Raw genomic sequence first — 17,197 nt, 5'->3', positions numbered from 1 at the left:
GCACTAGTTAAACATGTCAGAAGACATGAGAGTGGTTCTGCATTGTTTCCCTTTCTGTGTTCCTTTTGCTTCAGGACCTGAAACCAGCTGTGGTAAACTGATCAAGGCAGATCATGAGCTAAATCGGATTATAGTGGCTAGGCATGAACCATTTCCTGCAGGGGAAGTGAGAAAGTGAGTGCATGGGGAGGGGCGCCCAAGATTGTAGCAGAGGGGGAAAAAATCCTGGAGGGAGGGGAAGAGCTCGCTGAGGAGCGCTTCCATGTACAGGTTTTCGGAGACTGGGAGGCAGCAACCCAACTGCCAATTGCTGGGAGGGATGGGGGTGCTCAGCATTGCGTCATGGCCCTGGAGAGCTGCACCTGCAGCAGCATGCCAGCCATGAGTAACATCAATGAGCAAGTCAGCTGAGGAGCGGAGAGCCAGATGGAGAAACAAAGAATGCTGGCGAGGTGCTTGGAAAATCGTCTTTCCCTAGTCTTTGTCCCCCAACCACCCCACCATTCTTATTTTTATTATGTTACATAGCAAAATCATTCAGAGCAGGCAGAGCAAAGCGATGTTAACATGAAGCAAGAGATTGTATTAAATCTCTTGGTGGTAATGCTTATCTTGAGTGTGGGGTCAATGTGACGTGCTCACAATTGCTACAAAAGCTGAAGAATGTTCTCATAAAAAGACAGACAAGCATGGAGACAATGGCTGGCTCAGCTCTGAGTGAGAACGCAGAGCTTGTGATTAATATGTTTAAAGCCATACGATGTATATTGTATTGCAATAATTTTGCTGTTTAGAAATTCTATTGCTTGAGTTCCATGAGGCTTAGAGCTATATTCATGTTCTGGGTAGGAATGTGTTCTCTTTGCCACATGGTTAATGCAGAGGGCAGACTCATTTCCAGTCAGCAAGTGTCTGGTCTGTCCTCTGGTAATAAATTGATTTTATTTACGCATGGATTTTTAAGAAAAATCTTCAGCACTTTGTCTCAAGCAATCTCTCCAAATATCCTGGAGTGCTCTGAGATGAGTATGATAAGTTGCTTAGTCACTAAGCACACTGCAGAATTAGTGGAAACTGCTCCCTTTTCACAGGAAGATATCCGTGAATATAAAAATAATCGCTGCACATAATTTTAATACAAAACAAATGCAGCATTTGATGATGGGCAAACAATGAAGCTATGTCAGAAGAGGAGGACTTATGGAAACTCCAGTGCTGTTCAGAAATATTTTTTGAGCTTTATCACTGTTGTGCCTTTTTTCCCCATCTAGCGAGTTCTCAAGATTAGTTGGGGGAAATAATGAAGGAATGAGCAAGTGAGGAGACTTGGAAAGCAAGGACCTGAAATGCTGAGGCTTAGTTTTTACTGTCTCTTCTGTTTTCTTTGAGGGTTCATCTGGAATATAGCTAAGAGCCAGGGTGCTTAGTAGACAGAGATGGAGAATTTTTGAAGTGTTGGAGAGGAGCAATAACAATGATTTTGTCTGCTTTTCTACAGATAATGCTTCTCCATTCTTTCTTTTTTGCTGTGATTTTTTTTTTTTTTTTTCTTCTCCTCCCTCCCCTCTCTGGCCCTTAAGATTATTCCCAGGCTCTCAAAGGCGTTGTGTTTATCTCATTCACAATGGTCCTCCTGTCTGGCCAGGCCATTTTTGGAAGGAGGGCAGTGGATCAGAATAAGTTATTAATTAAATTTTAACACATAGTCTCTAAAATACTCTTGAAAGCTTCCTATCATTTATGTTCCAAATGGTGTAATCTCTCTTGGATTCATAACCAGCTCTGTCAGAAACCTATCAAAACATAGGTTGGGCCTTTCATTATTGATAATAGCATCACCTGGTCCTGGGAAATGCAAGTAAAGGTGTTGGTGAAGATATTAAATGCCCCGAATTAAGCAAATATCAATACCTATAAAGGAGACAGTTTAAATATTAACCTTTAAAAATTAATAATAATGCAAGTTTGGTGAATCTAAGTCCATTTAGATTTAGACACAGCCTGTTTTCTGTTGACTGATCACGTGTGAAATGCTATAAAGCTAGCTCTTTAATTTTTAGGATTGCCATTAAAGGGATAAATTGAGCTTGAATAAACTGAAACTACTTCATTCCTGTGTGTTGTCTCTGACGCAAACACAGCCAATCTGCTGCTTGCAGTTCTAAGGTCTTTTCAGTGCCAAGGTTATTCTGCACAGAAGCTCTTGGATACTGCTGGTATTTGTTTGTGTTGCGTAGAACAGCTTGTTAGAGCGCACCAGTCATTGAGCAGATTCAGACTTGTTCCTATTCATTGGGAATCTGTGCAAAGCAGAGGTTTCCTTTGTCTCCAATTATGCAGCTGAAAGGAAGGTGTTTATACAGCTATATACAGCTAGGGATGAATTCAATGATCATGAAAACAAGGACACTGTAACATTGGATGGCCAGACACAGATGTGGGGAGGTGTTGTGCATGAACAGAGAATCTTGTTTCTAACCTGCATGCTTCACGTAAGTGTGGGTTTGGAGAAATTACAGGGTCAGCCCAAAGAAGTGTGTAGTTCTCTATGGAGAGAGAGGGGAGCAGTTTCAGGTGCAATTCCTCTTTCCAGTCCCTTTGGAGAGCTTAGTAAGGACAGAGTGGTATGGAAGAGCATGGTGAGGAGCTGCAGAATAATGGCCAGGCTGCAAAGGTGGCTAGCAAGCAGATGCAGATGGGCCCAGAATTAGACTATTCAAATTATAATATTCACACTGTTACTACACTGATCCAAGCAGTGCTATGTAAGCAACTCGCTTGAAGGGAGTAATAGATATCTCAAGAGGCCACACAACTTGTTTAATTTTAACCAGTTCTAATAGTTGAAGGATTAATTAAAGCAAGCATAATAGTAATCCTGAATTTTCCTTTTGTCTGTCCTAGGTTGGCTCAGCAAATCCAAAGGACCTGCATGTGAGTAGACTTATGTTCACAGCTGTACTGTGAGAAATGAATGTGATGTTTTACTGGTTAATATAAGTGGCTGTGAGCTAGGATTCCCATTATACTTCTGTTGTGTTGGATAGGCTGAGATCCATCTCTATGCCCCATTTCCATTTTTGTTCCTTGTATTTGGGAAAGATGACTGCCCTTAGTTTGAGAGAGGGAGATCAACTTCGTATGTTTCACTGTGCTTGAAGGGATCCCTGTACCTTCTATAGCATTTAACTTCAAATGACTTGAAAAAACAGAATAAATATTTAATTAAAACAGAGAGAGAGATGCTGCTTGTGAGAGTTTTGAGAGGCTGCCAGAGAGGATTGAGAGGACAGAGAGGGCAAGCTGAGGCAAAAAACTCTGTTTCCTTTAATCACAAAAGGTGAACATCTCATCACAGAGCATGACTCTGGATATATTCCATTGAATACTCCTGCTTTTCATTTCCTGTGCTCAGAAAACTTCTAAAATCTTTCCTGTGTGCATGTTATGGATGTACATAACTTTGGGAGGAATTGGGAAGCGTATTTGGCTTCTGTATATCTTCTAAATATATAAAATTTTGTGTAAATCTTTGTTGAACTCTGAAATTTGATCTGTTTAGTGTGATCTTTCCTCTCTCCTCCAAAAAAAATGGAATCCAGGAACAGAGTCTGAGGGGAATGGATTCATAATGAAGTATTTAAAGATACGGGAGGGGAATTTTACCACCTACCAAATTTTGGTCTTCAGAGAGTGGGAGATGAGCTAACAGAATCCTATGAATCCTGGATTTTTATCCAATGCCTCAATTTTACTCCTGGCAAGACTGGTATTACACACACCTAGTATTAAGGGGCTTTCAATTCTTGGTCATGGTTGGTAGCAGGAAAATAAGCTGCCTTAGGAAATAACTCAAGAGTTGTCTGGTCCAATTCACCTTAGCTTCTTGAGCTTGAATGAGAAAGCTGGAAACTGGGAGGAGCTTCATTGTAGAGGGAAGCAGGAGGGGCACTGAATGGTATGGTGTGTTCTTCAAGAGAAAGCATTTGTGAACTTGAGTCCAGGTTCTGGCGCATCACCGTCCTGGTGTCCCTTGATGACTGCTGCCTGCTAGGTTGAAGATACAGACTTGTCTGTCTTCTTATGCAGCTTCCTTCTATCACTGAGACCTTCCTCTTTATCTGTTTGAGCCAATCATTTGGGAAGAGTTTGGGTTTGTTTGAAGTCTTATGGGAAACGCCCTGACAGCAGGACTGAAAAAAGTTTGTTTGCTATCACCTTCTGTCATTTGACAATTCCTTTGCTGCTTCTGTCCCTTTTGAGTCCTAAACTAGTTGCCATTGTAGCTGAGATGTTATGTTTTTAGATTACGTTGAATGTTTTTCATCTGTGCAACCCACGTCTGCCATTGTTTCTCCAGCCCTTATGTTTAACTGTGGCAGCACAAGGAGTTACCACCTCTTGTTTATGCTGCCAGCTGTTATTGACTCTGCAGCGGGGATGGCACAACAAGAAGTAAATGTCCTCTGGAACTGTGGCAAACTTCAGACTGGGCTGTTACTGCAAATACTGCTTGAATAGCTGGTGTGTGGTATGTAAAGCTGTAGAGTAGATATGTCCTCAGTGTGCTTACATGAGTGATAAGGAGGAAACAAGTGGTAGGGCAAGGTGGGTAGCTGTAGGCTGTTGGGTCTTCAGCTTTTGTGGCTGAATCTGTAAAGGCCTTGTGTTAAACACACCAATCTGTGTCTGGTAACAACCTGCTGATAGTCAAGAGTGAAGGTAGGGCACTGAAGGCACTTGAACAGCAAGCTGAAAAGTGCTTGTAGCTTTGCGAGAGTAATTGGAACCCAGTGACAGGATTATGGCATTGTCTCAAGAGGTTGTACCTGCTTTTTCTGTGTGCACTGATCTGCATCTAAAAAAACATTTTCCTTTTAATGAACTGAAACCTCTGAGGGGTGTTCATCTTCCTCTGCAAGCAGGAATTCCTCTGAGGCTCTGCTTCTGCAAAATGTTGTACTGGAGTTAGAGGACTGGCGAATTGCTTGCTTCCAGATGATGTTGAAGGGATTTGAAGTAACCCCTTAGGTATGGGGTTGCTTAGATGAGTTATAGGATGTGCTAGGTGGATCGGGCTAGAAGGGGCTTGTTGCTAAACTGTTGGAAGAATAAAATGAGCTCTTCAGCTCAGCCTAGTATAGTGATCCTTTTATTATGGAAGGGGGAGGGCAACTTTTGGAGTTCCTGTGCTGAGAAGACTGCCTAATCTTAAGAGGTTGTGGGGATCCTCTCTCACTGCTTGTGTACCTTGGCTTGGCTGGTGCTGGATGGAGATGCCTCCTATGTTCCTTCTCTAGAGGGCCAATGCTGTGAATGCGAGGATAAGTGCATTTATGTGCTTGTCTTGGTAAGAAGCATTTTCAGGGGAAGCAGAAGCCAAAGAATTGAACAGTAGGGTAATAAAAGAGCATCCTTAAATCCTGCAGGCTCAGCATTTTAGGGGAAATCTTAATGGGGAAAATCTTTCTTGTTCAAGAGCAGAAAGAAACGTTACTGCTGCTTTTGAGAGGTATCTTCTACTTTGTCAGTAAAGGGAGAAGCATGTCTGATTTGAAAAATGTTGCCTTGCTGTAAAGTGAGGTAAGCACCTCAGATGGACGTTGTCTTCAGTTTTCAACCCACAGGCAGGGAAGAAACATGGTAGACTTGACACATGGAGAGTCATAACTAGAAAGCCAGAGGTTGCTGCTGCTTTTTTGGCTTGAAGGAACATTTTCTATGTTCTGAGAAAAAGACCAACGTGATGTATAATGAGTTTTGCATGAGGCATACCCTTAGGCACCCATAAAACTATCCATCAGGAAGAGAATAAATCTGTTTTGTGGTCTTACCAGTTTTGTTGTTTAGGCAACTTTGCATTTTCTTTTTCTTCTTTTTCAGCAGACAGGTCAGCTGCTGAGACAACAGGTGAAATTTTTGTTTTAGGTAGAACTAGAATATTTTGAAGGGAGTGGAGCTATCTGAAGACTCTTCAGGCATCGAAAGGGACTGGAAGTGAATGGAGGTTTGTAGGAAGGTGGTAGAATAGATTGAAGGTGAATGAGGATCAGGGGAGAATAAGATTCTAGGAAGGAGAGGAGGAGGACAGAGGAGTGCAGCAAAACAGGAAGATGAAGGTTTCCACAGGTGGAGTTGTGAAAAAGATTCTGGTGGTTTAAAAAGCCAATTAGTGGCTTGGTGGTTAAGTAGTGTAAGTCCTGAAAGAAGGTAGTGTTTTAGTTATGCAAGCACATTAGAATGGTTGTGAATAGTATGGCCTTGGGAGGGAGGACTCTAGTACAAATATATATATGTGTGTTTATTTTTTTAATGGTTAGGTAAGACTGTCTTAATGCAGGAGGATGGCAGGATATGCCTTTACAACATCAGGCTTTTGAGGATTTTCTATATGCAACAGGACTGACTAATGAGACACTGACAGAGTTTAAGAACTGGAGGGTTAGAAAGTATGTGTACCCTTCAGGACTGAAGCTTCAAGGCAGGAATATCCTCAAGGCAGGAGCAGAGCAGGGTGAAGGTACCAGTTACTGGAGCACTGGCTGTGTCTACCTACAAGTGCTCTAACGTCATGGCTGGGGATCTGAGGGAGGAGGAGAGAAACTGCAAAAGACCATATAGCAGGTGTGTGTGAAACAAGACATAGGGAGGAATTTAAAGTGGAAGTTGCTGCCATGTTTAGAGAAATATCTGTGACTTTCTCAGAAAGTTCTGCTTTTTTTAGTTTGCATTCAATTTCATAGTTTAAAGCTGCTTTGCTCTTCTCCCCCATCCTGCATTTGTTTGGCTGCTGCACCCACTGTAGAGGAATCCTGCCGGTAAACAAGATAAACCTATTAAAGCTGCTAGAGCCTGGACCCTTGTCAACAGAAAGGTATCACTCCTTGCTGATGGTGATGCTTTCCAGGTGGGGTCTGTGTGTCACTGTGTGTGTGGAATGAAGTCATATCAAAGTGGGTTAGGAACTTCTGGTGCTGCCTTTATTCTGGATCACCAGCATTCTGGAGACTTATCTCCAGGAAACTTACCTGATGCTGCAGAGGCCTTTAGGAATGTGCTTCTGGTGTGTCATGCAAAACCCACAGCTGTTGATTTATCCCTGGCTGGGAGGGGAGAAGTGGGGGTTTTTAACATTGCTTTCTCTGGCCCATTCCACCTTCAGAGCAGCTAACTTTGAAACTCAGAGTCCTGGGGATGCACCTGCTGTGTAATTGTCTCCAGTTTTTCAAGTTTTAGGCCTGCTGGTGTGCTTCTTGAAAAGGACCAGTACTATCAGAGTTGTGCTGAGCCACATGTTATGCTGCAGCACATCTTTACTTCTCTTTAGCACAGGCAAAGGACCTGTAATGCTCTGTATTATCCTAAAGCTAGTACTTTCTATTTTGTTGCTGGTTTTGCTTTCCCTAGCGAAAGTAACCTTTGAATGCCCCTGGGGAACCTTCAGGTTTCATTGTAAACACTTTCTTGGGCATAATTGACTTAGATTATAAGATACTAAGAAAAGATAAAGGCTTTATCATTTGAGTGTTTAGGTTCAGCTGTCACTTTTCTCCCAACTGAGAAAATTACTTATTTTTAATATGTAAGCTGAAAAATCTGAACATAGTCACAAGCTGCAATGAGTTTACCTTTGAGCGCAAGTCTTAGTGAAATCTATGAAGATGGGAATTTTGTTTTTCCAGTTATATTCTTTTAGTCCTCCATTTCTTTGTCTTTCCCAATAAGCTAGTGTTGTTGTAAATGTTATTGCCAGTAGCCCAAAGCAGAAATGAGTCTTGCTGTGATGTAAAAATGTGATGTCCTTGAGCTAGCATAACTTTAACCTTCGGGCCTTCCCACTTTGAATCTCTATATTTGCATTTACTTCTCAAATACTTAAATGTTATCTTTAAGTTGACAGTTTGTGCTTTGATGGTGACTGTTTATCCCATGGCATTTAGTAAGCTAGACTCCACTTTTGGAATAGTTGGGAGAGACGTACAGTGCTGGGAGAGCTGAGCTCTCTGTTGGTACAGGATCCTTGTTCAGTTTTGTGTCACAGAAGTGGTAGTGGAACAGCTGGCAGGTTTGGTCTGAGGCAGATCACAAGACGGGCAGTTAGGCACTGTTAGCACGCTTCTGCTGTGTGGGAGGGGAGCTGCATGCAATGGTGGCCAGATCACTGCTGGCGTAAGGCAATGCCTCCGGTGAGTGAACACACTTGAAGTGCGGTGTGGATGCTGTGATGGAAGAGGTTAGCTCCTGTGAGAAGTTCTGCTTCCTCTTAGCACCCTGAAGAGCTGACTGCCTCTTGGCATGTGCCTCCAGCTGTGGAGGCTCCTGGAGCACCTTTTCAGAGCACTGTTTCGTTTTTGTTCTGCCTGCCCCATGCCCCTTATTTTTCGTGTCAGTGTTGTCTTGGTCATGTTTGGTCCCACTTTGGCCAGCTCTTTCCAGTCATGAGCTGATCCCATGTAAGAGTTGAGTCCTTGGGTGGGCAGTGGTGTGACTGCATGGGGGAAAGAGGACATTGCAGCCTGTCATCCAGTACGCAGGTAGGGCTGCTTTTAGCGTCCTTGATTCTTGCTGTCAGTAAAACCAAGAGAGGCTGGTAGAAGCTGCTAATTAGGGGTGTTGTGAGGAGATTCATTCTCTGACTACAGTCAGAGTGAGCAAAAACTTCGCTATCTTACTGCATACCTCTGGCCACCTGCCACTTGTCTGAGGCAGGTCGGGAGTATTTCATACTTGGCCATGTCAAGTGCCGTGGAGTGATTTGAGAGGATGAAAATGGATGTCTCTTCTGCATGCTCTGACAGTGGGGAAGCATCTATCACTAAGTCTGTTTCCAACTGCTGAACTCTTAACTTAATTAGCTGCTTTAAACGGAGGAAATTTTTCTCCTGACATTGGTTAGTTAGTAGCGCCAAGGGAGGGTATCTCCAGAACCAAAGCTTTTGTGGTTTTCATTTAAAAATGATTTGGGTTTGATGGCAGCTGCTTGCCAGTGTGCACTCTGCACTGATGAAACCAAACACACCTCCCTTTCCAGAGGGGTCTGTCACCTTCCTTCTTTCTGTGGCAATAGAGGCTGACCTCCTCATTACGTGCAGGTACTTCTCTATAGGTAGGAGTTCAAACACCTAAGCAGCAGGTGGATGATTGAGCTTTTCAAGGTGAAATCGTTCCTGTTTCTTTTCCGGCAGAGGGATTTGGGGCTCTTATGTATTATTTCTGTGGTGTGTTAGAGTAGCTTCACCTAATCTCATAGCAAAGTGGAAATCATTGTGAACACAGCAGTGTTTGTGACTGGCAAATATTGTTTCAGTCTGTAGGCTGTCTGGGAGATGGTAGGATATGGTAAGTTGTATGAAACATTTTTTTGCAGCAAATTCTATAGCATTTAAAACAATTATTACTTGAAGTTAGTTTTCCCTGGTCATTCCCTGACTGGTATCGGAGGCAATGAAAATTGAACACTAAATTGAAAACAAAACTAAAAAGCCCCCTGGTAACCATCTGTCAGTTGTTACATATCGCATGGTGGCAGGATGAAACTTGTGGTGCCCGGTCTGGTCTCTCATCTCCCCATAACAACTAGTTGCAGTTGCCTTTGCCTTTGCAGGAAAATTGACAGCTCTCTATCCCTTTAGGGTAGCTTTCTCCATGGGAGGGATTCCTTCCCCGAGGCTGAGCTGGTTCCTGGGGTTGTGAGGATAGATGTATTTATGTTGATTAGTTTATTTGAACTGTGCTCTCCTATACCAGTATCTGTTGTGCCAAGTCTAATGACCAGCTGTAACGATTTTTACTGTTGTGCAACTGTCTAGCAGTAGCAAGACAGCAGCTGGGGACCTTTTGCTTTTCCTTTTTTCAAGTCTTCCCCCAGCCCATCTTTGTCCTCATGTGCGCGTTTGGAGAACACAAGGCTGTGGCGTTCGGCTACTGTGCCCCCGGCCCCTGCCCCGCACGCATGAATTCATCAGCTTGATCTTTCCACCCCTGCCCCTCGGGAGGGTCGAACAGCAGCTGCAGCTACTGTCAAGCATGATGCCGGGCAGCGAGCTTTGGGGAGGAGAGTTACAAAAGGCTCAGCTTAAATCATCTGTGTAAGGGTATAGCAGAGGCTCTGTCACCCAGGCCCAACCGCTTGTCTGCTGGTGCTATGGTTGTAATGACATTAGCATTTCAAAAAGAGGATTACCACAGCCCCCAGGTTCTGAGGGGAGGGTATTTTGGCTGTTACTTGACAAGCTGCTTTCCCCTTCGTGTGGATCCGAAAGGGTTGATGAATGTGGCCACACCGTGTTAAAAGTGGGTTGTTGCTGTTGAGAGGAAGCTGATTGTTTATTGGCCTCAGTGTGGACTGGTAGATGTAAAGTTGTCCCTCATAGCATTCGTTCTTGCTAATTTGGAGTGACTGAGAATTTCCTAATGGAAAAGTTAAGTTAAAGGAACTGTGTTGGGTTCACAGCTGTATGCTAGGGAAGCATCCTGAAGTTATGCTCACAGGAAGACGTTAAGATACTAGTTTCTCATGTATTTCAACGAAAGGAAATGGGCAGCACACACAGCCTGTTGATTGTCTGCCTTCTAGGCCTCTCATGGTACCAAAAATGCTTCCTGTGCCCAGGCACAGGATTTCAGGGCAGTTCCTTGGAGAAATGGTTGTATTTTTTTTAATAAGGTGGTGTTTAAAAACAAAAACTCCTCTAGTGAAACTTAATTCCTGACTCTTGCAACTCTGTTGCATTATCTTCACTTTGGACCAATACTCATCCGGTCTTCATTTTTCACAAAGTTCCCTTTCCAATGTTGTTTGTGTTGGACACTTGTGTTAAGGCCCTACATAAACTGGGCTCTAATGGAAAATCCCCACAGTTGCTATCTCTTTTCCAGTTCTGTTAGCTGTAGAAGTGACAGGTCAGGCCAGGCAGGTTGGTCATCTGCTCCCTGGGACAAGAGAGCAAAGGGAATTGTCTTGTTTGCCTACCAGAGAGAGGCAAAAGTACTTTGTGCAACCTTTTCAACCATGTGTGGGCCCTAAAATTAGTAGCTGACCAACAGTGTCCAAAATAGGAGCCCCTTGGCTTGACCGTGTGAGCACGGTTGGAGGGCACGTAGCAGAAGATGCTGGTGGCTGCCTGGAACCTTGTCCTGGGCAGTATTGCTAGTGCTGTGTGTATTGAAGTGTTTAATGAGAAGGGAAAGGTGTGTTTTGAAGAGACATTATTATATGTGTAGGTTGAAGTATTCACAGGCCTTAATCTTTGTATGTGCCCATAAGGACTTCTCTTGCGTGTTCACGTAGGGCATAGCTCACCAAGTGGTTTTGCAAAGCAGTGCTGGCTTGAGTCACAGCTGCCCCCTTGCTCTGGAGGGAGCAGCAGTGCTGGGACCAGCCATGAGCTGGGCCTCCTGCCATGAGTCATGGCTCCTGCCAGAGACTGCCTGGAAGACCTATGTAGCTCTTCCTGAGAGAGATAGTGGGCCTGGGCTCTAGATAAGCTGTCCCTCAGGGCATTAAGGAGGAGCAGAAATAGTTTCCTCTGTAAACACAGCACAAGGTACTTGGTGTGCTGAGGAAGGGAGGCATTTAATTTCTCTGTGTGAAAACAGGAACTGTTGGAAGGCCTTCCAGGAGTGTGGTGCTGCTGACAAGGTGTGTGTGCTTATTCAGTGTATTTCTAACTCTACCAATCTCCAGGCCTGTTCTAATCTGCTTATTTCTGTAGAGCACACATCTGTCTATAAACTTCAACAAGGGTGGAGTGTCTTAAACATTAGATGCTCAACTGAACCTGCATTGAGTGAAGGTGGAGCTTTTGGGTGGCCTGTGCCTCAGGTGAGCTGGACAGAAAGCACAGGGTGGCAGAGCCACAAGTTGCTATGGTCACACTGTCTTGTCCTCTCCTTTTTTCCGTTTCTGCAAATGTGCCAGCAGACACAGCTATGCAAATCTGACAGCTGTCTCCTTGGGAAGTTAGTCACTGAGTTGCTGTGCAACCAGCTCTGGAGTAGGCTTTTGAATTTGCAGTTAAACTTAGCTACCATGCATCTTTGTGTGGCTGGTTTTGGCATATGTGCGTTTCTGCGTCCTCTTTTCCAAACACCTTTTCCGGTAGTGATGATAGAAATGAAATATTCAGTATTATGGTGGAAGCAGGCTGTAAACCTGGATGCTGTGAACTAAAACCCTAGGAACTAAAGAATGCAGGAAACAACAAACAGCCTGGTTTCTGAGCGGCTGATTAAATTTTAGTTTTCCTGGGGAGGGAACCCTCTGTCATTCTTTCCCATTTCAGGGCAATTACTGTTTTAAGAGAACTGAACTAATACACCTCTGATGTACTGGGAGGGGAGAAGAGTGCTTGAGGTGGGAGAAAGGAGATGGGGCAGAATGCCAGAAACAAGGGTCTTTGTATAATAAAGCTTGTGTCAGAAGTTCTTCCCTTCTTGATGGTATAGTTTAGTTTCCACTAAATTGTTTGCTCTTTTGTCAGCTTAAACTGATCTTTATAAAGTGATATGGCAGCTAAGCATGTAAATAGCAAAGAAAAATAGCATCACATCTTCTTTAAATTAGGGAAGATATCTGGTGGGATGGCTCTGATGTCGGATACATTTACCATCAAATGAAATTTTCCAAAGTGCTTGTGTCACACTGGTAATCAGTTGGGAGAGGATGTCTCAAGTTGTGCAAGCACTGCTGAAAATTTTGCCCAGTGTGTTTAACAATCTGAAAGGAGGAGTTAGTATCCTGCTGCTTAAATTTGCAGGCAATGCAGTACTGAAGGAGAGCTGCAAAATTCCCATAAAGACTGAATAACATGAAATTACTCTGAGTAACAGAGCAACTGAGTAACATCTGGAAACTCATGAAGAGAGACTGAAGCTGGCTTTCTCCAAAGGTGACTTGACTAGTAAGCAGATTGAGGCAGCATTTGGAAGAAGGCACAAATCTATTCCCTTAAACAATTTGTGGTGGTAGCAGCCTGTTCTGAGTTGTTTCAGGAAGGCTAGGTAGAGCCATACTCCTTTTTGCTTCCTCTTGGTGGGTATGTACCCCCAGACAATACTAATTATCTGTACTAAAAGTCTACTGGCAGTACAAGAGAGCTTCATATTTCCAGCTTACCCAGCTCTGTGATGAGAACAGACACGTTGCTAGAGCTGCCTGGGCCCTGAATAATGATGGAGGGAAGCTTAATTCTCTAGCTGCAATTCTAGCTGGAAAGATGCTTCTGTGTTCCCAGTTTGCCCAGGAGCAACAGGCCCTTCTATTATCTTCAGCATCAGTTTGAGCCCCAGTGTGAGGGCTCCCCAGGCATGATTTATTAGAAAATAGTATGCTGAGTGACGCAGTTTTATTCAGCAATGGTGAGGCAGTTTCTTGTGGTTTTCTTGGAGACTCTTTTTGTCAAGTCATCAAGAGGCGTGTTTGAAAGCAACATGCTATGTTTTGGTCAGTCTCATCAGGTGCTCGACCATGGAACAAGCATGCCCCCTGACTGGAGCCACTACAGATGCTCTAGGACAAGAGTAGTTGTTCATTCTTGTCCTAGGAGCACCTCTTGCAAAACCATCCTTCCTGGTCCTGTGGGCTACTGCAGCCCTGGAGATCTTGACTACAACATGGTTCTGTCTGTGGAGGTATTTTGCACTTCTAGACAGGAACTCATTTCAGTCTAGTAGCCTGTGATTGCTCAAGAGAATTTCTACATTATGTTCCCACTGCCGTGAACCTTGTTTTTGAATGTGTTAAACGTTTTTACTGGGGAGTGCCAGATCCCTTAATACGTCCTAATTTTGTACCTGCGAGTCGCATGACCTCCTCTCAGAATGGAGCATTATGGAAAAACTACTTTAATGGAAGCTTTTTGCAGAGTCTAGACCGGAAATCTCTTGCCCATAAATGTGCCAGATTGGGATTAGGAGTTTCCAAGCAGTGGTCTTCAGAACACATAATAGTCCATGTAGTTCTGCCTGCCCCTTGATGACAGCTTCTTACTTTCAAACTGCTTTAGCTGTCTTTTTGCTTTCCAGTGCAAGCAGTTTCTGTAATTGGCAGAGGTATGTGCCCCTGAATAAGAAGGTATATGATCACAAACCGCCTCTGTTATGGAGGAATGCTCTTGTTCGAGTGTGTTTTACACACTGGGGTGACCTTCATTGCTGATGAAGAGTTTTAGGAAGAGCAGGAAGGGATAACTTCAAAAAACCACAGCTATTAAGAGAAAACATAGATGTAGTTGGGTAGCTCACTCTTCCCTGTGGAGCTACTGCAGAATGGACGCTACGCCTGGCACTGTGGTTGTTGCAAGGTGGTGTGGGACCAGTGTCTTTCTGGAACAGCGGAAGAGATATTGTGACTTGGTTTCTGTTTACCCTGTCAGCTAGAGAGTAAATGTCAACTGTCTGATTGTCTCTTCCACCCTGAGAATAAGAGTGACAGTGACAGCTTTGATGTGCAATAACTAGGTTGCTGTGATTTGGGTTCATGGCTTTTAAGTTCTGATGCTGTGGGGGCAGGGCTATGAAAGTAGATCATGGCATTTAATATAAGACAGACAGCTCCACTCACCTCGTTAATGAAGGGAATTTTCCCTTTTCTCCTCGGCCATACTGACTAGGAAGAAGAATGGAGAGAAAAGAAAAATCCAGTGTCATAATTCAGGTGACCTTTCCTAGAGCTTGGGAGGCCTTTGCCCTCTTCGTCCTCAGGCAAGATACCAAGAAAAAGAGGGTGGAGAAGAGCAGTGGGTCTGTCTTTTGAGGAGCACCCTCCTTTTCTAGACACTAACTGCTTCTTGGGAAGTCACCTTTACTTCTGGTGGGAGTTGACACAGTATAATAGTGTGTTTAGCCACAAAATGGCCTTTTGCACACTTGCAGCATCCGTTTAAGAACTGGGAACCTATTTTAAGGTTTGTCATCGGGTAACCCTTTGGGAGAATGAAAAATCTATTTCTTGGCAGTGCTGGGTCTTGAACATGTATTTTAGCAACAGTAACTTTGAAATCCCTAGGTGCTTGGTGAAAAGATCTAATCCAGAGGTTTTGGAAAAGGGCTGTTTGTACTTTGATCCTGACATAAGATCCTCTTGTGAGGTTTTAGAAGGCTCTTCAATGTACATACAGAGGGAATGTGGTGGTAGCAGGAGGACATGTGGTCAAACTCCAGTTGAGTACTCTGACTTGGGAGGAGGAGAGGACACAGAGAAACTCTGAGTTTAGATTGGGCTGTTCACTGTTTCATTAATACCCTGATGAAAGGTACAAATTATGAGGAAGTCCCATTGGGAAGTAGATACTTTTAACACTTCTGCCTCCTTTCCCAAACTTGAGCTACTTTCCACTGAGACTGAGCTGTCTCCTAGGCGTATTGTTCTCTGCTCTCCATGTCAACTGCCAGAATATAGCTGTTCTTATGAGTAGCATCCTAGGTCCTAAGTGTGGCTAAAGTAGCCTTTTCTAAAAAGTGAATAGGACCAGGGGGAGAATAAAGGATGGCACTGCAGGCTGTCTAACATGATCAGCACTGTGAAATTGAATGCAACAGCCTTTGGACAGTCTTTTGACTATAATTGTGTTGGCAAAGGGAAGAAAGTTCTGACTGTCTGGGCTTGATGGGATGTATCTGGTGAGAGGGAGTAACTCCCGTCTGCTGAGCAAATTGTGCAAGGGTGGAGGAGATTGGAAGAAAGGAAAATTACCAGAAGTTTGAAAGAAAAGAAGGAGCTGTGGAATTGTTATACCATCTCTTGTCCTGGTAGCTCCCTGCTGCCTGCTAAACATGGCTCTGCAGTGCCTGTTGCCTTACTGTAAGACAGTGGGTTTTCTGTTATTTCCTTCCCCTAAAATACTTCAAATCCCATTTTCCCAAATCATATGGAGATGGGGAAACAAACGAACAAAACCAGGAAAGCTCTGGGTAAAGGAGATACTGTTTCTGTCTTTAGTATCAGAATGGCTTTGTAATACCTGCTGTTGATCCGTAGGCTTCCTAGATGGTATATGTTCAAGACGCCACATGTTCCTAGCAAACTTGACCTGAGTGATCAAGTTTGGGTTTGGGGCTTCCTGATTTCTGTTTACATTGTTAGCCCTATAATGCTTATTCTTCCTGATTAAATGCATGTGCTGTTCTCTGAAATTCTCTATATGGGTGTAAAAAAAAGATCAGTTACAGAACAGTAACTGATAGGTTTAGTAAGTGGACTCCTGTTTTTTCTCTGGAACTCTGTTTTATGGTCTGGACACTAATTTATCAGCATCAAAATAGCCTCCCTCCCTGCTGGTTTTTCCCACTAGTTCGCAGGCATAAGACATCCTTATCTCTTGTTTAACTGTTCTCAAGGAGTCTGCATACGCAGTTGGGAAACTTTCCAAGTGTGTCTCTCTGGGGGGCAGCATTTCTGCTATTTTTAGCATTATTTCTTTGGGGCTTCCATTTCCTTCGTGTGAGAAACTTCACTAGCTGGCAAGAAATTGAAACATACAAAGCTACATGAGAAGCTTTCACTCCACTACCAAGAAACCTATAAGTGCTGTCTGGGCATTTTCATCAAACATTCTGGTAGACTGAACTTCCCTGAGCAGCTGAAGAGACACCACGGTGTAGCCTGACATAGAATTATTACATCTTGGAAACAGTTGGTGCAGGGGCACTATCTGTGTACTGTTTATTTTCACTCTGTCTGGGGTCTTCATTTGCGTCAACTAGTAAACTCCGTCTGGCCATAATGCTCGGTGGTTTATTGCCTCTCTACTAAACTATAATCCAGAGGGTGCAATGGGAGAAATTTGAACATCTGCTGCAGGGAGAAAGAAAAAATGCATTAACTTGTGAATCATCTTTTTGAATGAGGAGGAGAGACTTCGCAGTTCAGGGAATTCATAGAGTGTAGAGAGACCCTGAGTTCTATAGGGGACACGGAGGTAAGGCTGGATGACAGTCTAGAAATGGCAGTAGGGATGTTGAAGTTAGTTATCATGGGGTTCAGTGGCCTGCACATCTGGCCTGCCCTTCAGTTGCCTCTCTGGAAGGGCACAGGTCTCCTGAAGGCCCTGTGCCATATCTGCCAGCCCTGTGTGGGTGTTACAGTGACTCAGAACTAACTGAGCCTGAACAGAACCCTCTGTCTGAGGAGCCCCATGCAACAGATGCTTTCTTCAGCTCCCTGAAAAAGTGACTTGGGAACATGCATGGGGTCAGC

The 17,197-nt window shown here is 43.8% G+C and overlaps 1 protein-coding gene across 2 annotated transcripts in view; it reads left to right on the top strand.

Annotated features, from left to right (window-relative positions):
• Positions 1-17,197, top strand: part of SUSD6 (sushi domain containing 6) — an 87,351-nt gene that overhangs the window by 39,784 nt on the left and 30,370 nt on the right. For both annotated transcript variants that reach the window (XM_068398570.1, XM_068398572.1), the window contains exon 4: positions 2,905-2,934. In XM_068398570.1, coding sequence (XP_068254671.1) covers positions 2,905-2,934 — 30 coding nt within the window. The remainder of the gene's footprint in view (positions 1-2,904; positions 2,935-17,197) is intronic.

Source organism: Nyctibius grandis, chromosome 4 (assembly GCF_013368605.1).
Source record: "Nyctibius grandis isolate bNycGra1 chromosome 4, bNycGra1.pri, whole genome shotgun sequence".
Classification (NCBI taxonomy): domain Eukaryota; kingdom Metazoa; phylum Chordata; class Aves; order Nyctibiiformes; family Nyctibiidae; genus Nyctibius; species Nyctibius grandis.
This window is presented reverse-complemented; position numbering and strand designations above follow the sequence as displayed.